General features: G+C 43.4%; 1 protein-coding gene across 3 annotated transcripts; it reads right to left on the bottom strand.

The window, feature by feature from the left end:
* Positions 1 to 12,507: 12,507 nt before the first annotated feature.
* HRG (histidine rich glycoprotein) lies at positions 12,508 to 25,394 on the bottom strand. 3 transcript variants are annotated; one of them, XM_015131401.3, is made up of 7 exons: positions 25,091 to 25,394; positions 22,217 to 22,333; positions 21,234 to 21,324; positions 19,461 to 19,627; positions 18,037 to 18,117; positions 15,541 to 15,642; positions 12,508 to 13,695 (listed from the first exon to the last, which is right to left on the bottom strand). In XM_015131401.3, the coding sequence occupies exons 1-7, from the start codon at positions 25,271 to 25,273 to the stop codon at positions 12,859 to 12,861; spliced, it is 1,578 nt and encodes a 525-aa protein (XP_014986887.3). In that variant the 5' UTR covers positions 25,274 to 25,394; the 3' UTR covers positions 12,508 to 12,858. The 3 variants fall into 3 exon arrangements, with proteins under 3 accessions (XP_014986887.3, XP_077848160.1, XP_077848159.1); XM_077992034.1 differs by having other exon boundaries at positions 22,217 to 22,375; positions 25,037 to 25,296; XM_077992033.1 differs by having other exon boundaries at positions 22,217 to 22,375; positions 23,980 to 25,291.
* Positions 25,395 to 25,642: the final 248 nt, after the last annotated feature.

The following is a 25,642-nucleotide window of genomic DNA, read 5'->3' as shown; positions in this document are numbered from 1 at the left end:
GAAGATATAGAACCTTTCTTTAAAACAACCCCCTATAGCAGTAGCTTGCCTATCGAATTTTTGTATATAGAATCATAGTGAAATTTGCCATTAAAAATTCTGTGATAATTCATTTTTAAAAAAGTAAAAAAAAAAAAGAACATGGAAATTAGTGTCAACACTGTTGGTATAGAGTCCTATCTTCATCGCACTTTGGCTGTGTTCCTGAGGGCAAGTCATTAAACCTCTTCCAATAAGAATTATTTTATTTTGTAAGTTGACAGTGTCATAATCTATATTTTATTGCCTTGTTGGGAGGTTAAATGAGATAACAGGTATCATTGCTTTGTAAACTGTAGAGTAATTCATGGCATTTAAACATTGATGTCAATATTTATGAAGTGCTAAGAATAATCTGCAGAGCGTGCTACATGGAGCATCTTATTCAATTCTAACAGGAATCCTGAAAGCTAATGCTGTTACTATCCTCATTTTACAACTGAGAAAAGGTTAAAAAATTTAAGTAACTGCCTTCTTGTGTAATCTTACACAGCTACTAAGTGATGAGGTTCATATTCAAACTAAAGCCAGCCTTACCCAAGCCTATGTCTCTGTAGTGATGTTCTTCTACCTCTCATAAATCTCTACTTTTTTTTTTTTTCTTTTTTTGAGATGGAGTTTTACTCCATTGCCCAGGCTGAAGTGCAATGGTGCGATCTTGGCTCACCGCAACCTCTGCCTCTCGGGTCTAAGCGATTCTCCTGCCTCAGCCTCCTGAGTAGCTGGGATTACAGGCATGCGCCACCATGCCTGGCTAATTTTGTATTTTTAGTAGAGACAGGGTTTCTCCATGTTGGTCAGGTTGGTCTTGAACTCCCGACCTCAGGTAATCTGCCAGCCTCGGCCTCCCAACATGTTGGAAGTACAGGTGTGAGCCACCGTGCCCAGCCAAATCTCTAATTTTATGTACTGAATTTTCTTAAAGGAAGATGTACCAGTACCAGGGAAACCTGTCTCCGTTCTATTTTCTGAAGAGTGAGTAATGGAGTCCATGAGGGCAGGGACCCTTTCTTTCATGTACACTATGGCATTATGTGATGTATACCAAAGTATGATTGAATTTGTATTAATCAAGAATTAATTAGCAATTTGACAAATTACCACATCAGAACTTGTAGTGCAGCTAAAGTCAATCACTCTGAGATCCTGAGACTCATGGGAATGTCTTGTAGCTATTTCCTTACATTGTCTGATCACCAGTAAGAAGGAGGCTCTTGAGGCCTTGCTGAGTCATTGCATCCTGCCTTCCTCAGATCAGATATGAGAGAGTAAAAAGAAGCAACATCCTCCTACTGTCCATTTAAAATGCATTTGGGGTTTCCTTCATCAAAGTTTGTCTCAAAACCTGCATTTTCTTAGTCAGTTTCTGTGTGCTACTTCCTGTTGGCACCAAAAATCCTCAGGAGAACCAGTGAGAAACTATTTAAAGCATCATGGCCATACCCCAAACATTTTCAAGGGAAAAAGTGGTGAAACTCCTAGGAGTGTGAACATCTCATTTTCTGGAAATGAAGTCTTGAATCTTTGCTTGTTCATCTTCACATTCTCCACTTGTGTCAGAGACTCTGGCATTTGAGTACCCACCTCCCACATGCACAACAAAACCCTCTTCCTCAGTGTATGAGGAAAGCATAGAAGCAGACCCGAGTCTTCACATGTCTCCTCATAATTCGCAACATATCCCTTTGGCCATTCCTGAAAATAGGACCAGTGTTCATAGGACACAATTACAAGTTCATGGATTCTTATACTCATAGATGGTCAGGAGCGGAAGGCCTTAGAGTCCATGAACTCCAAACCCCTCTTCTCATTTTACGGTCAAAAACCCTGACATGGAGGGATATTACTAGGTGATTTGCCCAAGGACTCAGAGTTGGTCATGTTCTTTCATGGGACCACTGCTGAAGTATCTTGAACTGGAGTATCTTGACTCTCAAGAGTATTACTCAAAGTCAACATCATCTTCATGAATCTCAAGGGAAAAGCTGCCCTTTGTCTTCTGCTGTGTTAGCCCAGGCATTGGCTGCCCCGAGTGAATGGAGTAGATAGAAAGTAACAATGAATAGAACAGGGTAATGGTGCCCTATTTACCTAGGGTATCAGATGAACACCTGGAAACAGCTGGCTCACAGTCATTCCAGTGTTTCCTGGATAGAACCCGGCCGTGATATTCTTGAACATCTAAGGCTAAATAATACACAGTTGCATTTTCCTGAGGAATACAAAAAGCAACATGTGAGTAGCACGTGGAAGTCCAGTTTTCTTTTTCTTTTTCTTTTTTTTTTCTTTTTCTTTTCTTTTTTTTTTTTTTTTTTGAGATGGAGTCTCACTTTTTCGCTAGGCTGGAGTGAGATGGTGCGATCTCAGCTCATTGCAACCTCCGCCTCCTGGGTTCAAGCGATTCTTGTGCCTCAACCTCCCAAGTAGCTGGGATTACAAGCACATGTCAACATTTCTAGCTAATTTTTGTATTTTTTAGTAGAGATGGTGTTTCACCATGTTGGCCAGGATGGTCTCAATCTCCTGATCTCATGATCTGCCCTCCTTAGCCTCCCAATTCTTTCTTTCTTTCTTTCTTTCTTTTTTAAATAAAGGACATATCTCTGTTTATATCTTACACAGAACTCTAACTACTCTCCTCATCTTTGCAGATGTCCTACCTTTGTGTCATTTGATGTGTTAATTTGAATAAATAGCTTCAATGAGTTATTTCCAAATCTTCTCTCTATGTGGTCATGTTTCTTCTGCCCTTGAGCTTTAAGAAGCTATCACTAAATGGCAGTGGTGGTTTGGTGGAAGTGTTGAAGGGACACACCGAGAAGTATAAGTGATGACGGCATCAGTAGGGCCTCCAGTTTATTCCTGCAGTTGTGTCCTCTCACCCAGGTCTACCGCTGATCATGGATTTCCTGCTTTGATGTCACCTTGCCCAAAGCTAAATCCTCTCTCTTCTCTTACAAACCAGCTGCCTCTCCATTTCCCTTGTCTTTGTCAGTGGCACCACTAACAACATATTGCCTTAGACTCTGGGTTAAAAAGTGTAAACCTATAAGATGTCTTCCTTGTGCTTGCTTTTGCTATCCAGGACCAGGCCCTGTATAGACTTCTTGGCAATGTCTCTCATGTCTATTCCTCATGTTCATTGCCCTGAATCCCACTGCCTGTGTCTGGCCCTCATTCTCTCACACCTGCATACATAAAATAGCTTCCTAGTTCATGTCCCTGTCTCTTGACTCAGTTTCCCCAGGCACATTGGGTCCCCTCCCCACCCACCCGCTCTCTACGATAGCTCTCAGAGGTATCTCTGTGCTGATGCATCCTGTGCCCTAACATGTGTCGACGAGCCTGGAATGGGACTAATGGTCACTGAATTACTGGTTGAATCCTAAACTCCTGCACTCTTGTTTTCTACAACCTTCAATGCCCACCTCTCTGATACTTTAAGAAGGGTAGAAGGGTGAATTGCTCTGCTTGTCCTCTGTTGTACTCCTGGTCTGTCCTCCTGATTTCAGTTGTTCCACCAAAGGGAGGGTAGCTTATTTTGGGATGGAGGAGGGAGGTTTCAGTTCTCTCCATAATGTCCATCAGCCCCTCAAGTCCACTTCAGGTAGGTGAATAATCTACGTGAAGACAGTAAGCTTGCTTTGCCTGAAGATAAGTCCACAGTCTTTCCTTCCATGTGATGGCAGCTCCAGAGCCCACATAGACCTTCTGCAATCCCTCTGTGTATATTCAACGGCTCGTAACACCCCTCTTCCTGATTCCCTACCCTCTTAGAAGTGATGTGCCATGAATTCACCAGAAATGCCTTTACCCAGACCCTTTTCTTATTGCATTTCCCACCATGCATCACTGCCTGGCTGATATGGTTTGATTCTGTCCCCACTCAAATCTCATCTTGAATTCTTATGTGTTATGGGAGGGACAAGGTGGGAGGTGATTGAATCATGGGGGCTCTCTTTCCCATGCTATTCTTGTGATAGTAAGTCTCATGAGACCTGATGGTTTTCAAAAGGGGAGTTTCCCTGTGCAAGCTCTCTTCTTTTGTCTGCCACCATGTGAGACGTGCCCTTCACCTTCCACCATCATTGTGAGTTCTCCCCAGCTACGTGTAACTGTAAGTTCAATAAGCCTCTTTAATTTTGTAAATTGCCCAGTCTCAGGTATGTCTTTATCAGCAGCATGAAAACAGATCAATACAGTAAATTGGTGCCAGTAGAGGGAGCACTGCTGAAAAGTTACCCAAAAATGTGGAAGTGACTTTAGTACTGGGTAACAGGCAGAGGTTGGAACAGTTTGGAGGGCTCAGAGGAAAATAGAAAAATGTGGGAAAGTTTGAACCTTCCTAGAGACTTGTTGAATGGCTTTGCCCAAAATACTGATAGTGATATGGACAGTAAAGTCCAGGCTGAGGTGGTCTCAGATGGAAATGAGGAACTTGTTGGGAACTGGAGCAAAGGTGACTGTTGTTATGTTTTAGCAAAGAGACTGGTGGCATTTTTCCCCTGCCCTAGAGATTTGTGGAACTTTGAAATCGAGAGAGACGATTTAGGGCATCTGTTAGAAGAACTTTCTTTTTTAAAAATTTTTATTTTACTTTAAGTTCTGGGATTCATACGCAGAATGTGCAGGTTTGTTACATAGGTATACATGTGCCATGGTGGTTTGCTGCACTGATCAACTCATCATCTAGGTTTTAAGCCCTGCATGCATTAGTTATTTGTCCTAATGCTCTCCCTCCCCTTGCCTTCCACCTCCCGACAGGCCCCACTGTGTGATGTTCCCTACCCTGTGTCCATGTGTTCTCATTGTTTAACTTCCATTTATGAGTGAGAACATGCGGTGTTTGGTTTTCTGTTCTTGTGTCAGTTTGCTGAGAATGATGGGTTCCGGCGAAAGAAATTTCTAAGCAGCAAAGCATTCAAGAGGTGACTTCAGTGCTGTCAAAGGCATTCAGGTGGTTTTTCTTTTTTTTTTAAATGGAGTTTTGCTCTTGTCATCCAGGCTGGAGTGCAATGGCATGATCTCTACTCACTGCAACCTCCGCTTCCTGGGTTCAGGTGATTTTCCAGCCTTAGCCTCTGGAGTAGCTGGGATTGCAGGCACCTGTCACTGCACCCAGATCATTTTTGTATTTTTAGTAGAGACAGAGTTTCACCATATTGGCCAGACTGCTCTCAAACTCCTGACCTCTGGTGATCCACCTGCCTCGGCCTCCCAAAGTGCTGGGATTACAGGCATGAGCCAACATGCCTGGCCAGCATTTAGTTCTATAAGGGAAGCAGAGCACAAAAGTTTGGAAAATTTGCAGCTTGACAATGCAATAGAAAAGAAAATTCCATTTTCTGCTGAGAAATCCAAGTCAGCTGCAGAGCTGAATGTTAATCCCCAAGACAATGGGGAAAATGTCTCCAGGGCATTTCAAAGATCTTCACAGCAGCCCCTCCCATCACAGATCTGGAGGCCTAGAAGGATAAAGTGTTTTTCTGGGCCAGGCTCAGGGTCCCCGTGCTGTGTGCAGCCTAGGGACTTGATACCCTGTATCTCAGCCACTCTGGCTATTGCTGAAAGTGGGCCAATGTAGAGCTTGGGCTGTGGCTTCAGAGGGTGGAAGCCTCAAGCCCTGGCAGCTTCCATGTGATGTTGAGCCTGCGAGTGCACAGAAGTCAAGAATTGGGGTTTGGGAACTGCCACCTAGTTTTCAGATGATGTAAGGAAATGCCTAGATGTCCAGGCAGAAGTTTGCTGCAGGGTGGGGCTCTCATGGAGAACCTCTTCTAGGGCAATGTGGAAGGGAAATATGGGGTCAGAGCCCCCACACAGAGTTCCTACTGGGACACCACTTAGTGGAGCTGGGGGAAGAGAGCCACCATCCTAAAGACCCCAGAATGGTAGATCCACTGACAACTTCCGTATGGCTGGAAAAACCACAGACACTCAATGCCAGCCCATGAAAGCAGCTGGGAGGGAGGCTGTACCCTGCAAAGCCACAGGGGCAGAGCTACCCAAGACCATGGGAAACCACCTCTTGCATCAGCATGACCTGGATGAGAGATATGGAGTCAAAGATCATGGAACTTTAAGATTTGACCACCCTGTTGGATTTTGGAATTGCATGGTGCCTGTATCTCCTTTGTTTTGGTCAATCTCTCCCATTTGAAATGACTGTATTTACCTAATGCCTGTAACCCTATTGTATCTAGGAAGTAACTAACTTGCTTTTGATTTTACAGGCTCATAGGCAGAAGGGACTTGCCTTGTCTCAGATGAGACTTTGGGCTTTGAACTTTTGAGTTAATGCTGAAATAATTTAAGACTCTGGGGCACTGTTGGGAAGGCATGATTGGTTTTGAAATGTGAGGACATGAGATTTGGGGAAAGCCAGGGGGAGAATGATATGGTTTGGTTCTGTTTCAACCCACATCTCATCTTGAATTCCCATGTGTCGTAGGAGGGAACCCAGTGGGAGGTGATTGATTCATGGAGGCTGGTCTTTCCTGTGCTATTCTCATGATAGTGAATAAGTCCCATGAGATATGATGGTTTTAAAAAGGGGAGTTTCCCTGCACAAGCTCTCTTCTCTTGTCTGCTGTCATGTGAGGCATGCCTTTCAGCTTCCACCATGATTGTGAGGTCTCTCTAGCCACGTGGAACTGTAAGTCAATAAACCTCTTCCTTCTGTAAATTTCCCAGTCACAGATATGTCTTTATCAGCAACGTGAAAACAGACTAATACATTGGCTGAAGCCTTCTCCCATGCAATCCTACTAGACCTCCCTTCATTAGATGGTTCCAGTACATTTACCACTCCTATGTTCACTTGAATATTTTAGGGCTCCAAAAAGGATAGCCCACAGTATGGTGCCTTGGCATGCTGAGCCCCTTGAACTGGAGGAAACCAAAAAGGACCTCAGAGGCAAGATCTGTCTGACCCGCTCCCACTCTTTGTTCTCCTACTCTCCTTTCTCCCCCAAGGCAGACCATAGAAACTAGAATTCCTCTTCCCACAGGCAGGTCACAGAAAGAGGAATCCCTCTGCCCCAAAGCAGCCATAAAACCTAAAATATGACTCTCACCTTTCATCCAGGCCTTTCTGTGTAGGAACTGGCCATAAAATAAATTCTCTAATCTACTCTGTCTGCTAGTAGGTCCTAAAATCTGCATGTCAAATGGGTCCTGCACCATAACTGGGAGCAAGAAATGTCACAGAGAGGCCATGGAGAACTCCAACTGAAGGCCTGTGGGGTTTCCCCTGATAGTCTATTGCTATTGGATCTTTTCTTTTTTGTTGGACCACACTGCTGTTCAGTCTTCATGGAATCTAAGCTTAGCAATGGACAGTTGTCCCTTGGGTCTTTGGGCCTTCACTCTGAAGGCTCTCATGTTATGGAAACAGATTAAATAAATATGCTCTGCTTTCTCTTGTTCACCTGTCGTTTGTTGTAGGTAAGTCAGCTCTGACCCTGAGGATGGGTGAGGAAGGGCATTGCAACTTTTGCAGTCCTACAGTGAATATAGTGTTTTGCATTCACCAAGCCTACGCAACCTTTTTCATAAAGTTAAACTATTTGGAGAGGAGTTTTAAAGGTAGGTTAGAGACATGTGTTTTCCTGTAGTAAAGGTGTGTCTTCAAGTCTTACAAACATAAAAGATTGACGTTTTGTTGCTGTTAGGATCTCTTGCCAATCTGACTTGCCAACTGATTCTCCCTGGAGTCCCTGGAGAGGAAGGGGCAGTGGGAGCCAATGGGGCTATTGTAGGGATGGGGCAGGAACATGAACTTGGCAGTAAGTCCAACCTGGATTCCGATGTAGTTCTGCTACTTACCTATGTGATCCCAAGGAAGACAGGGTCACATAAAGTTTATGAGGCTTAGATTTCTCACCTGTAATAAGTGGAAAATCATAATATCTTAACAGGGTGTTTTTGAGGGGTGAATGAGGTAATTAACAAATGTGCAGGACCTGGTAATTAGTTCTCATAAACTATCTCTAATCCTATGGAGAGGTGTATTGGGGGAAAACCCCACCCTCAATATTCAACGTGGGTTCTTTTCTATCTCCCTAAGCTTTGGCTGGTCTGAGAAATAAAGAGAAAGAGTACAAGAAAGAGAAATTTTAAAGCTGGGTGTCCGGGGGAGACATCACATGTCAGCAGGTTCCGTGATGCTCCCTGAGCCATAAAACCAGCAAATTTTTATTAGCAATTTTCAAAAGGGGGAGGGAGTGTATGAATAGGGTGTGGGTCACAGAGATCACGTACTTCTCAAGGTAATATCACAAAGCAAATGGAGGCAGGGTGAGATCATAGGACCACAGGACAGGGTGAAATTAAAATTGCTAATGAAGTTTTGGGCATGCATTGTCGTTGATAACATCTTATCAAGAGACAGGGTTTGAGAGCAGACAACCAGTCTGACCAAAATTTATTAGGCGGGAATTTCCTTGTCCTAATAAGCCTGGGAGCGCTATGGGAGACCGGGGCTTATTTCATCCCTTCGCCTTCGACTGTAAAAGACAGCCACCCCTAAAGTGGCCATTTCAGAGGCCTACCCTCAGGGGCCATTCTCTTTCTCAGGGATGTTCCTTGCTGAGAAAAAGAATTCAGTGATATTTCTCCATTTGCTTTTGAAAGAAGAGAAATATGGCTCTGTTCTGCCCAGCTCACTGGCAGTCATAGTTTAAGGTTCTCTCCCTTGTTCCCTGAACATTGCTGTTATCCTGCTCTTTTTTCAAGGTGCCCAGATTTTATATTGTCCAAGCATACATGCTCTACAAACAATTTGTGCAGTTAATGCAATCATCACAGGGTCCTGAGGCGACATACATCCTCCTCAGCTTACAAAGATGATGGCATTAGGAGATTAAAGTAAAGACAGGCATAGGAAATCACAAGGGTATTGACTGGGGAAGTGATAAGTGTCCATAAAATCTTCACAATTTATGTTCAGAGATTGCAGTAAAGACAGGCATAAGAAATTATAAAAGTATTAATTTGGGGAACTAATAGACATCCATGAAATCTTCACAATTCATGTTCTTCTGCCACGGCTTCAGCCAGTCCCTCCATTCGGGGTCCCTGACTTCCCACAACAAAGGTGTCTAAGATACTTGCCTGACTGAAATAGGTTCAAGTGCATAGTCATGGCAGAAGGCAGATTTTAATGGGGAATTGTGTGGAAAATATGAAAAATGGAAGAGATTTTGTGAAGTTCTTAGGTTGAGAGGAAGGAGGAGAAGCAGAGATGTGGAAGCTGAATGCTGGGAGGATGAAGAAATGCATAAGGGAGCACTGTCCAGGGGGAAGTAGACCAGAATGGTCATGGCTGACCAGCAAGTGTTTGCAGTGAAGACTCAGAAACAGGCCTGGGCATCATCACCGGCAGTGTCATAAAGAATACAGCATGTGGCTTTGGCGGAGGCCAATCGAGGTTCCAATCCCAGTCCCACGTTTACTGACTGTAAGATCCTAAGCAAGTAATTCAACCTCTTTAGTTCTCTTCTTTCCCTAAGAAATGGTGATTGTACAGCCTATTTTCCCTACCTATGTCCCTTTCCTCCTTGGAGTACAGGCAGACTTCATTTCCCCATCTCCCTTGCATTAGGTTTGGCCATATGACTGAGTTTTAGTCAGTGAAATGTGAGCATGAATCATGCATGCGCTTTCCAGGCCTGGCCCACAGAAACCACCTTTATGATCCTCCACTCTCTCCCCATGTGGGCTGGATGCAGAGGATCCAAGAGACAATTCTGAGGCCAAGGGGAGAGCAGAGCCCCCAGACAAAAGGAACCTGGCACCCTGAATCACCATTTGGATGGCCATCTGCTGATAACCCATATTGACCTGTAACATGAGAGAGAAATCAAATTCTCCATCATTAGGCCACTGAGTTTGTTCCAGCAACTGGCCTATTCTGATACAATGATATTTTCTGTATGAGAGAGTTGTTGGTAAAGATTAAATTACAAAACATATTAAACATCTTAATTTTTATTTTTATTATTAATTTATTTGGAGACAAGGTCTTGCTCTGTTGCCCAGGTTGAAGTGCAGTCATGGGATCTTGGTTCACTGCAATTGCCGCCTCCCAAATTCAAGTATTTCTCCCACCTCAGCCTCCATACAGACATGAGCCACCGTGTCCAGGTAATTTTTGTATTTTTTGGTAGAGATGGGGTTTCACCATGTTTGCCAGTGATCCACCTGCTTCAGCCTCCCAAAGTGCTGGGATTATAGGCGTGAGACATTGTGATCAGTTATATCTTCAGACTCATAGTAAATGTTTAATGTACTCGCTCATTATACAAACATTTCTTAAACCCTTAGTGTGTGGCAAGCGCTTTAATGAACAAAGCAGACAAAGTGTTTTCTGTTATAGCATAAATTGGGGATGAAGAAAAAGGGAAAATCAATAAACATTTCTAACCTGAAGGATTTTAAGAATGGTATCACCACTGACAGAAAGGCTGATATTAGGAAGTGGGAGAGCTTTTCTGGAGAAGAATGAGGAGTTTGGACTTTAGATTTTTTAAGAGGCATTAATTATGTTGCCTCTGTGAACATCACCTTTGAAAGTTTATGAAATATTTGTAAACAAAAATTGATACACTTTTTAGCTGGGATGACATAAGAAGCCTAGAAAAGCAGCTGAGGGCATTGACTCACGCCTGTAATCCCAGCACTTTGTCAGGCTGAGGCAGGTGGATCATGAAGTCAGGAGTTCAAGAGCATCCTGGCCAATATGGTGAAACCCCATCTCTACTAAAAATACAAAAATTAGCTGGGCGTGGTGGCGGGCACCTGTAGTCCCAGCCGCTCGGGAGGCTGAGGCAGGGGAGTCGCTTGAACCCAGGAGGCAGAGGTTGCAGTGAGCTGAGATTGTGCCACTGCACTCCAGCCTGGGTGACACAGCAAGACTCTGTGGAAAAAAAAAAAAAAAAGAAGAAGTCTAAAAAAGCATGGTGTATTGTTTAAAACCTCTAGTAGAATATACTGTCTCAGGGTGGGAATGGTTTCTTATCCCATTATTCCCCTGCAGTATTGGGTGTGCACAAGAAGAATGCACTTAACTGAAATGAATTGAGAGCTTCAACTCCACTGTATTCCAAGGAATATTTTCATTAACTCAAGCAATGTTTATGAAAATACTTTATAAATTATTGAACCCTACTCCAGTGCTTCTGCGGGAGGATACATCCTGAGTTATTAACCTCTGTATCTTTTGCCCTCCACGGGTCTCATCTTTCTCCTCTCCCTGTTCAAGCAGCTGACCTGGTGTTCATGCCTCCAGGAGGAATGTGATTCTGCAGGGCCACATTCAGCTGCATCTGCCGGTGTGGTCACGCGGGTTGTTTATGGATGGTGACTGTTCTGATAGGTTGTTGTTTCTGGTCTGATTGTTCAGTGCTTGGGTCACGTTGGTTATGAAATACTTTGAGTATCACTATTGTAGTTGGAAGATAGACAGAATCTGAATTCTTTCAGTTCGTTCAAATGATTAAGTCCTGATTTGAGGAGGAAAGACAAAGAGGAGTACAGTGTGGAAAAAGAGTCTTCTGGCCCTAAAAATAAACAAAGTGAACTTACCTGAGACTAGCAAGAGAGTCCTTAGCTGAGGGAGAAGGTATAAGAAGAAGAGTGGGGTAAGGGGTCTCCGAGGCAGAGGAGACCTCTGCCCTGCTTTCTGGGCATGCGGCTGGGAAGACAGCAAGATCCCAGGGAGAGAGTAGCCATATGCCATACCTTGGCAGTCATGTCCATTGCTAGTGTACAGACACTCCTGCATTTACAGTTTGCTAGAGAAGTAGCAGATAAATCAGACTGAAAGAGTGATGTGAACAGGGTCGTGACTATCCCTGAGCATGATGGCTATCACTCATGATGATGATCATTGGTCCAACAGTCACCCTGGCTGAAGGATAGTCACTCATTCCCACCACCTGGACAGCTTGGCACTATGTAAGATTCTAGAACCGTGGCCCAACTTTGTGTGGAAAGTAGCAGGGTAGGGCGAGGGAACTCCAGGAAGGACCGGGGTTAAATTTCCCACTAAGCCAGTAGGATGGCATTCTCAAATAGAAACTAATTTGTTCTGAGCATAAAGTGACATTTCTTGTGCTCCTGAATTTATGGTCATGATTCATGTTAGCAAGCTTCTTTGCAATTTATAGCAGAAGTTTGTTTGCTTCATGATTGAATTTAGAACTTATTTGTCCAAAAGAAAATTTAGATGCCTAGTAATAATCACTAGGAGAGAATTTAGGTCACTTTAATAATAATAAATAGAGAGAGGGTGGGAAGCAGGAGAGCCCTCGGAAAAAGAACTAAAGCATGCTGGGCTTAATACCTAGGTGATGGGTTGATAGGTGCAGCAAGCCACCATGGCATGCATTTACCTGTGTAACAAACCTGCAAACCCTGCACATGTGCCCTGGAACTTAGAAAATAAAATGAAATAAATAATAATAATAGTTTCAATACCATACTTTATTGGTATGCCCAGGTATAGCCCAAGCAGTAACAGAGACTCTAGAATTAGAGTTAAGTCCAGGAAAGAAGGAGATTCTGAGTGGCATAGATTTGCCTCAGGTGATGTAGTGGTGAGTGACAGAATTAACTACTAATTGGCAGCACTGAGTTCTTTCCTCTCCTTTCCATTTGATCTTTCTTCTCAGGCCATCTCTTTTCCCATTCACATTTTGCTGCATCTCCAGTATGAAAGCAAGTAGAAAAGAACTGTAATTTTCAAAATTACTGGTCATTTTATTTATGATTCTAATTCAATGTATAATTCATTTTCCTCTTCAAAGGAATCACATTTTATTTTGGAAGTGAATGTGTGAAAAAATTGGAAACTTGTGAAAACTCACTCTTGAACTTCCCTGGACATGATTCAGAGGCTGATTGAGGAAAGGGCTGAATGTCTGGCTTTAGAGGGTGTTTGTGGTGCGGCAATGGGAAGCTGGGAAAATTGGCTTCAGGAAGTGGCAGCACCTCACCTTTCCTTAGAGAAGGGAGTCGGTACACAGATCCAGGTTGTCTGCAATGGAAGGGACGGTGTCCTTTACCCGGGCCTCGTCTTCTTAAGTGCCCAGGTGGTGGGCCGTGGCCATGGCAATGGTGACATTGGTTATGGGGTGGTGGGTCACAAGGTCCATAGTCTTGGAAATCATGGCAGTGGGGATGGTGTCCATGGGGATGGTGCCCATGGGGATGGTGCCCATGGGGATGGTGCCCGTGGGGATGGTGTCCATGGGGATGCTGTCTATGGGTACCGTGTTCGTGAGGATGGTGTGCATGGGGATGGTGTCCATGAGGATGGTGTTCATGGGAATGATGCTTATGGGGATGGAGGTCACTGGAATTATTATGAGGATGTCTTTGGGCCCCATTCGTGCCAAAAGTGGCATTATGACATCTTGAGCAGGACATGGGCAATAGTGGAGGAGTGCCTTGTGGAAGTGGGGGTCCATGTAAGTGATCTCTTTTATCTGGAGGAGGTGGGCGTCCATGTTCGTGTGGCTCGTGGGGATGACGATGATCTCTGGATCCATGGGGCTTGAGTGGAGACTTGGTGGTGGTAGAAGAATGCTCATGCCCACCCCAGTGGAAGGGATGTCTCAAATGAGGCGGTACACCATTGATGTTCCCATGTTCCTGGAAAAGAACACAGAAAAGTGCCTATCGTCATGGAACATAAAAGAAGATGTTAGATACTTGACTCGATTTACACCAACGACTCCCAGATCATAGATTCTACAAATCAATTTTAAAAGGATTACAAAAAAGGATTCTCAAATTGTTATCTAGCCCAGCTGATATTTAAAATATAAACATAAGTATCATTTACCACCATTATTGTTTCACAAAAGAAACGATTTTTTTTCTAAGACTGAGTCTCACTCTGTCACCCAGTCTGGAGTGCAGTGGTGTGATCTCTGCTCATTGCAACGTCCACCTCTCAGGTTCAAGCAATTCTCCTACCTCAGCCTCCCATGTAGCTGGGACTACAGGCCCAAGCCACCATGCCCACCTAATTTGTTTTTCCTTTTTTTGAGACAGAGTCTCGCTCTGTTGCCTAGGATCCTAATTTGTGTATTTTTAGTAGAGATGGGTTTTACCATGTTCAATTCCTTGTTTCAAGTGATCCACCCATCCCAGCCTCAAAGTGCTGGGATTGCAGGCGTGAGCCACCATGCCCAGCCTGGAAGGAAATTTTGATTAAAAAAAAAAAAAAAAAAAAAGAGCCAGAAACACAATATCAGAGTAAAGGATTGCCCTTTAGATGGATAAATGTTAGATATAAAAAACTCCATTACCCTTATTTTTTTTTCATTTTTATTACACAGAGTGGTGAAACAATATTATCACCTGGCACCCACCTGTAGACCAACACTGGAAAACTAGTGCCTTATAACTGATATTCTTAACTGAGACTTAACGACATCAACATCCCTTACTCCTAAAGGTTGAACACTTGACCTCTTCTCTCTCTCCCCTGTTCGGAGTTTAATTTTCAAAAAATAGCTACAGAGGCTGGGCGTGGTGGCTCACGTCTGCAATCTCAGAACTTTGGGAGGCCAAGGGAGGTGGATCACCTGAGGTTGGGAGTTTGAGACCAACCTGACCAACATGCAGAAACCCCGTCTCTACCAAAAATGCAAAGTTAGCCAGGCGTAGTGGTGCATGCCTGTAATCCCAGCTACTCAGGAGGCTGAGGCAGGAGAATCGCTTAAACCCAGGAGGCGGAGGTTGCGATGAGCTGAGATGGCACCATTGCACCCCAGCCTGGGCAACAAGAGCGAGACTCCATCTCAAAAAAAAAAAAAAAAACCGACAGAGCCATGTTCATGGTGACAATCCTGCCCTTTGTTTCTTTTTCTTTTTTTTAAATTTGGGATTGGATGTTTGGATTATTTTCAGTTTTGTTTCTGATATGAAAAATTTCATGAAGCAAATCTTTGTACTCACGTAAAAATAGAAAAAAAATTTCTGAGACAGATGCAAAATATGATTTTGCATCTCATTTTATATACATTTACATAATAAATTTGAGGCTAATTTATTCCCCTTAGATTCCGTGCCCAATAATACAAGCTTAGGGATGACTAAGTCTCAGCGTCAGAGTCCCGACTACAAGGAGCATTTTCAAATTCATTCAAGTTTGGTTGAATTGGACATGATTTTAATTTTCTGCCAATTGTTACCCCTCTCCAATTCTTGGAAAAGTTTTTACACTTTTTGTGTAAGCTTGCAATTGCACTCCTTTCCCCAGTTGTGGGGTATTCTCTGTATCTTTTCTTGCATGTCTGTGTCTCTCTTTCTGTCTCTCTCTGTCTCCCTCTCTCTCTCTCTCTCTCTCTCTCTCTCTCTCTCTCTCTCTCTCACACACACACACACACACACACCCATACATAGAGCTTTAGGAACCAACAACACTATTTGTGTACATATGTCACTTAATCTGGCACTGCCACGACAAAGTCTGCTTAGACAACCCACCTGAGGGTCGAAGACTTCGCAGTTTATGACAAGGTCTTTCGGGCTTTCCAAGTCCAAGGCTTCTACATCATAGAACAAATCTGCTTTGCAGAATCCAAAGACCTACAAAAGAATGAGGAGCCTGTTAGTGTGTGTGTCCAGGTGGTGTGAAGATGACCAGCCGGAGTTAGCTTCCAGACATTCAGAAAAGGAAGAAGTGCTTCAGAAAAATCAGGGTAACATGATCAGACAGCCCCACCAGTTGTTCAGCAATCTTTCCTCACCAAGCTTTGGGGAAAGTGCAGATGGCGAAGGGTATCACTCAAGTTGCTGTGTTTTTTTCATGAGCAGGCACTGGCACTGGGCTTCCCAAGGGTGGTGGGGAGGAAAACCACATCATTGCTGCCTTGCCTTTAGGCCAACCCTTCTGCCCTGGAGACCTCAGTTGCCTGTGCCTAGGACAATGAGGAATGGTGCCAAAGAGGGATTTTTACAACTTCAGCGAGTCCCTTGGAGGAAAGTGTTGGACAGGAGGGAATCTGTACGGCATAAAGATGGGTTTTCATGGACATTGTCAAGGCAAGTGTCTGCTGACTCCACCCAAGTATGGGGGCTACAACTGGATGGCACTCCTGTGCTCCAGCTCCTAAACCCACCTGTGAAAGATCGACTAGGACAAGAGGACGGCCGTCTGCTAGAAGAAATTGCTAAGCACCGAGGTTCTGAGTACAGTTTGGGAATCAGAGAGACCTGTGTTAATCCTGGCTTCTCCATTTCCTAGTTGTCTGAGTTTGGGAAAGTTACAAAAGATTTCTGGAAGTCAGCCATTGTAAAATGGGGATAATACTATTTATTCACAGGTTGTGGGAGGGCTTAATTAAATGAGAGGATGGTGTAAAACACTTACTCCTGAGCCTCCTCTTCAGCTCTGATGCATCAGGTCTGGGGTTACATTATCCATACCAAAAGGGTTTCTTGACCATAGGAATAAGGGAGAGAGGTGTCTTTTCTGGTGGCCACTAAGAAGGATTCTAGACCTGGTTCAGTTTGGATATTAGAACAGCTAACAAAGGTACTAATGGATGGTTTCTCCCTTTTGACCAGGGAGAATGTGTTGTTAAACCTCAGAAAAATCTGGACTTGACATCATAATTAAAATTCCATTTCCTAACACTCTCTAGCTAAGTGCCCTTAGGTAAGTGGTTTTAATTTTAGCTCCCCTTGTCACAGGAAAATGTAGGCAGATACTTGCTTTTCCTTGTTAGCAGGATTTTCACGAGGCTCTGACCTGATAATAATAGATGTGGAGGTGTTTCTTTAACTGTAGATCACCATGCAAATGCCAGGTAGTATTAATAATGTCTTCCTGCAGGTACATGGGAATCTATTGGTAAATGATTAGAGGAAAAATCCCACTGAACTTTGTATAAGAATAACTAAGTTTTAATCTCAGCTTGGTTGTCAACATCAGCAAGAGCTTTCCTTTGCTGAGCTTCAGTTGCCTCCTCATTTGTCGAGTGGGATTCTGTGAGTATCAATGATGTGGAATTAGGAAAACCACTGGGTGTAGGGTCTTAGTACAAGTTGCTATAGTTCTAACTAAGCCTTTAATCTTAATGAGTTAGAAACTTAGTTTTAAGTTTAGATATATATAATGTATATTATAAAATCATGTTCTTATGGTTCGCTTATGTTCTCTGTGCCTCAGTTTCCCTATCTGCTAATTTGGGAAGAAAGTAGCATCTATCTCATATGGTAGTGTGAGGGTTAATAAATTATCACAGGCTGGGCGTGGTGGCTGATGCCTGTAATCCCAGCACTTTGAGAGGCCGAAGTGGGTGGATCACCTGATGTCAGGAGTTTGAGACCAACCTGACCAACATGGTGAAACCCCATCTCTACTAAAAATACAAAAATTAGCCAGGCATGGTGGTGCATGCCTGTAATCCCAGTTACTTAGGAGGGTGAGGCAGGAGAATCACCTGAACCCGGGAGGCGGAGGTTGTAGTGAGCCGAGATCGCACCATTGCACTCCATCCTGGGCAACAAGCGCGAAATTCCGTCTCAAAAATAAAAGTTATCCTGTGTGTAAATCACTTAGAAGAGTGCCTGGCAGGTACTAAGTGCATCCAAGACGATACTTTGTATTTCACAGACATTTCTTCCTCCTTCTCCTCCTCCTCATTTTCTCCTTCTTCCTCTCCTTCTCCTTTGTCTCCTTCTTCCCCTTCTTCCCCTTCTTCCCCTTCCTCCTCCTCCTCCTCCTCCTCCTCCTCCTCCTCCTCCTCCTCCTCCTCCTCCTCCTCCTCCTCCTCCTCCTTCTTCTTCTTCTTCTTCTTCTTCTTCTTCTTCTTCTTCTTCTTCTTCTTCTTCTTCTTCTTCTTTCTTCTTTCTTCTTCTTCCTCTTCTTCTCTGTGACTCTAGTCAGTGATCATAGACATTTCTTTTTTTTTAATTATTATACTTTAAGTTCTAGGGTACATGTGCACAATGTGCAGGTTTGTTTCTTATACTCACATTGGGGTGTCTGGGGAAATAGTGTCTGGAGCAGTTCCGCACAGAGAAGTCCACGAAGTAATTGGTTCCTTCCCCTCCTTTCTAGAACAGATGGGATCAAAATAGTTTCAAGAACAGACAAAGAAAGTGGGGAAAAAAAGCAGTAGATAACTATAACTACCATTCAATATTTTTTAAGGCAGTATGAGAATTCAAAATCATCAGTATGTGTCATTTTTTAAAATGGTTTCTGCCTTTTAAAAATGTATCACAGGCCGGGCGCGGTGGCTCAAGCCTGTAATCCCAGCACTTTGGGAGGCCGAGACGGGCGGATCACGAGGTCAGGAGATCGAGACCATCCTGGCTAACACGGTGAAACCCCGTCTCTATTAAGAAATACAAAAAAAACTAGCCGGGCGAGGTGGCGGGCGCCTGTAGTCCCAGCTACTTGGGAGGCTGAGGCCGGAGAATGGCGTGAACCCGGGAGGCGGAGCTTGCAGTGAGCTGAGATCCGGCCACTGCACTCCAGCCTGGGTGACAGAGCGAGACTCCGTCTCAAAAAAAAAATAAAAAAAAAAATAAAAATAAAAAAAAAAATAAATAAAAATGTATCACATAAGTGATAAGGTGAATACCATTTCACTGAAAAGGTTCAAGTAATAAATACATGATGAAGTAGAGTGTGAAAAATCACTCCTCCTGCACTCCAACTTATTCCCAGAGTTGTCATTCTCATTTATTTGATGTGTTTCCTCTTCGAGTGTTTTCCTAGATATGTTACACATACACAGGTAGATCTAAGCGTTTCATATAAATGGGTTCATAGTCTAAGTACTGTTCTATAACCTGTGTTTTCCTATACCAATATGTTTTGAAACTCCAGTGCGCATGGGTCCAAACGTTCTTTGAGCAACTGCATAGTACTCATTTCCTTACTTGTATGTAACACAATCTATTTAACGTTGCATTTTCTGAATGCATAGCAAATGTCAACCAGTTGCTCTACAAGACAGTTCTGGGTGAAAGCACTTGGCTCCTTGTAGAGTGAGCAGGGAACTGTCTAGCCATAGGCACATTACTGGGTGTTGTGAAGTAGTTTCTCTGAACTTCAGTTTTCCATCATAGTACAAGAGTTAGTACTGGATGATTTGTAATGACACAACCCTCATATGCTCTTGTCTTTCCCTGATTCCTCTTTAGATTTTCTCTCCTCTCTGTCAGATGTCCAATCCCCTACCCACCCTTCAAAAAATAAAAGTGTTTGAGGAAGGCAATTTTTTGGTATTTTTTAAAATATCTGCTGCCTGTCTTTTATGGCCCCAAAAGTGACAAATTAAAAGGCAGCTGGTCAATTGAGGCAGGTGGAGAGGGTGTGCCATTCAGTTCCTGCTGCCAGGTTGGAGTCTGGGCCTTCAGACTCCAGCTGAACCTCAGTGGAGACTCACCACTCTTGCAACTCTCTCAATTCGGTCCACTCTGAAAGAGGCAAAGTCATCATTCTCCTCTTTGTACTTCTCAAGGGCTTTGTCGGCTTGCTTTCTGTAGCTCTCAGTATCCTCAAAGAAATCTACCAGGACGGGACTATCTTTGGTATTGGCCAGTGCTGAAGAGACTGGAGAAAGAAGATGGCAGTGTCACAGTTAAGGGCTGGAAATGTTAATGGTGGCTTGGTGGCAAGAATGACAGCAACTTTCATTTTACAGATGGGCAAATTGAGGGTTGGAAGAGCTAAGTAACTGCTTCAAGATCAATCAGCCATTTGGCAACAGAGCTAAACTGCTGCTTCTTCCTTTGAGTCTTTCTGATCCCAATGTCTGTGTTGTGACCCCTGCTCATGATGCCTTCACCAGTACCATTGACAAGGTGCTAACATATATGTGTATATATATATGACATTTGCTAATATATAAATATATATTATCTATTATCTAATATCTATTATATATTTATATATTATCTAATATATCATACATTTATGTATTATATAATACATATTATATATTTATGTATTAATATGACATATATTAATATATATATTAAACAATAGAGATGGGGTGGAGCCACATTGCCCAGGCTAGTCTCAAACTCCTGGGCTCGAGCGACTCTCTGGCCTCAGCCTCCCAAAGTGCTGGGATTATAGATGTGAGCTACCGCATCAGGCCACTAATATTTTAATAAGTTCTTCCTGCTGTTGCCAAGGAGGAAGATGGAGCATTAACACAGAGTTTTGCTCAGAGAGAGGAGAAGATACAGATCATCCTTTCTTCAATGCAACCTCCTGTGGCAGTAGCTTGCATTTTTGTATTAATATCATATTTGGATTTGCTATTTTAAAAAGGAATTCTGTGATGATTCTTTCTGAAAATGTAAATTAAAAGGGTATGGAGGCCAGGCTTGGTGGCTCACACCTGTAATCCCAGCACTTTGGGAGGCCAAGGTGGCAGATCACCTGAGGTCAAGAGTTTGAGACCAACCTGACCAACACGGAGAAATTCCATTTCTACTAAAAATACAAAATTAGTTGAGTGTGGTGGCATATGCCTGTAATCCCAGCGACTTGGGAGGCTGAGACAGGAGAATTGCTTGAACTTGGGAGGCGGAGGTTGCAGTGAGCCAAGATCACACTATTGCACTCCAGCCTGGGCAACAAGAGTGACACTCCGTCTCAAAAATAAAAATAAATAAATAAATAAATAAATAAATAAATAAAAGCTATGGAATTTAGAGTTAACACTCCTGGGATAGTGTCACATCTTCACAATATCTTGGCTTTGTTCTCGAGGCCAAGTCATTTAACCTCTTTGAGCATCAATTATTTTGTCTTAAGTAGAAAGTGTCATAATCTTTACTTCATAGTCCCAAGACTTTACTTCCTCCCAAGACTATACAACTGGCAGATGATGACTCAAGCTAAAGCAAGTCTGAATCCAAAGCCTATATCTATAATGATGCTAACCTACCTCTCCTAAATCTCTATTTTCATGTATTGAATTTCTTTAAAGGAAGGTGTACCAGTACCAGGGGAAAATTGTCTCCCTTCTATTATCTGGAGAATGAATAATAATGAAGTCTATGAAGGCTTTTCTTTCATGTACATCATAAATGTATATGAATACATCTGAATATATATGAATACATATGTACATGGATGAGACAAATACCACTGTGTGATTGAATTTGTATTAATCAAGAATTAGCAATTTAACAGATTACCATACCAGAACTTGTGGTGCAGTTAAAGTCAATCACTCTGAGATCCTGAGATTCATGGGAATGTCCTGTAGCTATTACCTTACATTGTCCGATCACCTGTAAAAAAGAGGTTCTTGAGGACTTGCTGAGTCATTGCATCCTGCCTTACTCAGGTTGGATGTGAAAGAGCAAAAAGGTGACGCAACATCCTCCTACTGTTCATTTAAAACACATTTCTTTCATCAAAGCTGGTCTCAAACTGTGCATTTTCTTAGGCAGTTTCTGTATGCTGCATCCTGTTGGAACTCAAAATCCTCAGGAGAACCAGCAAGAAACTATTTAAAGCATCATGACCATACCCCAAACATTTTCAAGGGAAAAAGTGGTGAAACTCTGAGGAGTGTGAGCCTCTCATTTTCTGGAAGTGAAATCTTGAATCTCTGCTTATTCATCTTCATGTTCTCCACCTGTGTCAGAGAGCCTGGCATTTGAGTACCCACCTCCCACATGCAAAGCCAGATCTCATTCCTCAGCGTATATCCTAGGCGCCGAACAAGACCCAATTCCTCACTACAAGTAATCCCTTTGGCCATTCCTGAAAATAGGACCATTGTTCATAGGACACAATTACAAGTTCATAGATTCTCATACCTGTAGACTGTCAGGAGTGGAAGGTCTTTAGAGTCCATGAATTCCTAAACTCACTTCTTATTTTACAGTCAAAAAACACCGAAGTGGAGGGATGTTATTAGGTGATTTGCCCAAAAGGACTCACAGCTGGTTATGCTTTTTGATGGGAACACACACCCTGCTGAGTTGTCTTGAACTGGGTTCCCAGGAAAGACTCTCAAGAGTATCGCTCAAGATTAACACCATTTTCGTGACTCTCAAGGCAAAAGCTGCCCTTTCTCTTCTACTGTGTTAGCCCAGGCATTGGCTGCCCTGAGTGAACAGACTAGATAGAAAATAAGAATGATAAGAGCAGAGCGAAGGTGCTCTCTTTACTTACTATTTCAGATGGACGTCTGGAATCAGGTGGCTCACACTCATTCCAGTGTTTCCTGGATAGGACCGAGCAGTCAGATTCTTGCACATCTAAGGCTAAGTAATATACAGTTGCATTTTCCTGAGGAATGCCAAAAGCAACATGTGAGTAGCACATGGAAACCTAGTGGGGTTTTTTGAAATTTATTAAAGCTATATATTTATTACTAAAACAGAATTCCTATTCCTCTCACTGTCTTTGCAATTGCCCTACCTTTGTGTCATTTGATCTATTGATTCCAATACATAATTTCAATGAGTTATTTCCAAAATTTCTTTTTAAGTGGTCCTGATGTGTCTTCTGTCCATAAACTTTAAGAAGCGATCACTAAATGGCAGTGGTGGTTTAGTGGAGGCGTCATCACCTATACACGCCTAGAAGTGTAAGTCATGACGACCTCATCAGGGCCTCCAATCTGTCCTTGTAGTTGTGTCCTCTTGCCCAGCTCTATTACTGATCATGGAATTTTCTGCTTTGATGTCGCTTTGCCCAAAGCTAAATCCTCTCTCTTCTCTTACAAACCAGTTGCCTCTCCACTTCCCTTGTCTTTGTCAGTGGCACCACTAAGAACATATTGCCTTAGACCCTGGGGTAAAACATGTAAACCTATGAGATGTCTTCCTTGTCCTTGCTATTGCTATCCAGTACCAGGCCTTGAATGGTCTTTCTTGGCAACGTCTCTCATGTCTATTCCTCAGTCTCATTTCCTTGACTCCCACTACCCAGGTCTGACCCTTGTTCTTTCATTCCTGAATACATAAATAGCTTTCTACTTCATGTCCCTGTCTTTTGCCTCAGTTTCCCCAGGAACATCAGGACCCCTCCCCACCCACCCGCTCTCTACCCTAGCTCTCAGAGGTAGCTCTGTGCTGATGCATCCTATACCCTAATATCTGTCGATGAGCCTGGCATGGGACTAATGGTCACTGAATTACTGTTCGAGTCCTAAACTCCTGCACACCTGTTCTCTGCAACCCACAGTGCCTCTGTGATGCTTTCAGAAGGGTAAATTGTCTTCTGTAGTACTCCTTGTCTGCCCTCCTTAATTTCAGTTTTTCCATCAGAGGGAGAGTAGGTTATCTGGGGAGCTTAGAGGCAGGCTTCATGTCTCTCTATAATGTCTATCAGCTCCTCTAGTCCAGTTTAGGTAGGTGTGTAATCTAAGTGAAGACAGCAATCTTGTTTCACCTCAAGACAAGCCCACAGGCTTGGCTCCCACCTGATGGCTGCTCCAGAGCCCACGTGGAACTTCTGGAACCTACCTGCTTATATTCAATGGCTCCCTAACACCCTTGTTCCTGATTCCATACCCACCTAGAAGTGGTGGTGCCAGGAATTCACCAGGAACACCTTTACCCAGACCTGTTCAAATCCTACCCATGCATCATTACACAGTGGAAGCCTCCTCCCATCCAGTCTTACTAGATCTCCCCTCATTAAACTGCCCCAGTACATTTACCACTCCTTTGGCCACTTGGCTATTGTTGGGGTTCAGGACATGGTACCTCAAAGTATGGTACTTTGGCATGCTGAGTCCTTTGAACTGAAGGAAATGGGAAGGGCCTCAGAAGCAAGATCTGTCTGACCTTCTGCCCTTTGTTCTCCTACTCTGCTTTCTCCCCCAAGGCAAGTCATAGAAATTAAAATTTCTCGTCTCCAGGGCAGGTCACAGACGGCAGAATCCCTCTCCCCGAAAGCATCCATAAATCCTAAAATATGAATCTAACCTTCCCCCTGCGTCTTTCTTTGTAGGAGCTGGCCATAAAGAAATTCTCTGACCTACTGTGTTTGATAGTAGGTCCTCAGATCCGCATTCCAGAGGGATCCTGTCTCATACTTGGGAGCCAGAAATGCCACACAAAGAGGCCATGAAGAACTCAAATAGACAGGCCTTGCTGGGTCCTTCTTTCAGTCTACGACTCTTAGATTACAGCCTTTTGTCCCATCACACTTCTGCATTCTGCACACTCTTCGTGGATTCTAAGTATACAAGTGGCCAGTTTCTTTGGATATCTGAGTCTTCATTTATGAAGACTCCTGTGTCAGGTAAACCTTGGATTAAGTAAAGTTGTATGTTTTCTTCTTCTTCTCCTTCTCCTTCTCCTTCTCCTTCTGCTTCTTCTTCTTCTTCTTTGAGATGGAGTCTAGCTCTGTTGCCCAGGCTGGAGTGCAGTGACACAATCTCGACTCACTGCAACCTCTGCCTCCCGAGTTCAAGCGATTCTTCTGCCTCAGCCTCCTGAGTAGCTGGGATTACAGGCGTGCACCACCATGCCCAGCTAATTTTCGTATTTTTAGTAGAGACGGGGTTTCACCACGTTGGCCAGGCTGGTCTTGAACTCCTGACCTCATGATCCGCCTGCCTTGGCCTCCCAAAGTGCTGGGATTACAGGTGTGAGCCACCGCGCCTGGCCTCGTCTACCAGTTTTATTTCAGGCTAAGTTAAGAGCCTTAGGAGGGTTGAGAAAACTTTGCCTTCTCTCTAGTTTATCCGAGTAACTAAAAGTTACTGTATGTGCCTGTATGTGCCAGCATATTATTAATGCCTAGAGGCCAAGGCCCATAGTTTATTCTAATGTTTCTCTGGCAATACTTAGCACGTAACTGGGCTCAGCATAAACGCTTATACGTACCCACAAATCGAATCATAGTTAAGGGCACACTAATAACAAATCTTAGTTTGAAGGAAAAAAGAACAATTTAGAGAAGCCACAGAAACCAAACAAAAAACTCTGACCAAAGCCATTCATTGTGCAAAGCAGTAAGCCTAGGGGGTAGAGTCACATTTGCCCCCATGCATAATCTCCCAACTCAGCTCTGCCAATGGCAGTTCCTCACCACTCTGTCCAAGTGGGCATCAGCAACCCGCAGCAATTGGAAAAGGTAGCCATCCCGTCGCCTTTTATTGATCAGGTCTAGAGCTTTCTCAGCCTCCGGCTCAATAGCGCTGCAGTCGGTGGGACTCACAGCACACGAATCCTGCAGTGTGATCAAAAGCAGTGCTGCAATGAGTGCCTTCATTTTGTTAAATCATCCTTTGCTATGATCTGCCACTGCAGAGAATTTTATACAGACTTTCTGAAACACACGCAATTGATTAAACAAAACCTTGATACATTTTTGTTGTGTAACTGGGGGTGTTCACCTTGACCCTGGGTTCAAATAACCATCAACAAGCTGTAAATGATTAGCGGGTCTTGGGGACAGAAAGTTGAGAAATGCTGCTGATGAGTGGGTGGAACTGTGATCTGCACAAATCTGGATTTTTCTAGTAGATAGCAGATCTAAAGTATGTCTTTGAACATAAGCAGTGCCTGTGCTGGTGTAGGGGGTGGGGCTAGGGGTAATTTTCCTCTATCTGCCTGTCTGTCTCAGCTGGAAATCTCCATC

The sequence above is a fragment of the Macaca mulatta genome, chromosome 2 (genome assembly GCF_049350105.2).
Source record: "Macaca mulatta isolate MMU2019108-1 chromosome 2, T2T-MMU8v2.0, whole genome shotgun sequence".
Taxonomy (NCBI): Eukaryota; Metazoa; Chordata; class Mammalia; order Primates; family Cercopithecidae; genus Macaca; species Macaca mulatta.
This window is presented reverse-complemented; position numbering and strand designations above follow the sequence as displayed.

What these genes read in the sequence shown, in the direction of transcription:
- HRG (XM_015131401.3), bottom strand. Translation starts at nt 25,273, where the DNA reads ATGAAGGCACTCATTGCAGCACTGCTTTTGATCACACTGCAGGATTCG. An exon ending in CCAGACGTCCATCTGAAATA is followed by an intron (nt 21,325 to 22,216) that starts GTAAGTAAAGAG and finishes TCTTTTTTACAG; the next exon opens with GTGATCGGACAATGTAAGGT. An exon ending in GCGAAGTCTTCGACCCTCAG is followed by an intron (nt 13,696 to 15,540) that starts GTGGGTTGTCTA and finishes GTTCTTTTCCAG; the next exon opens with GAACATGGGAACATCAATGG.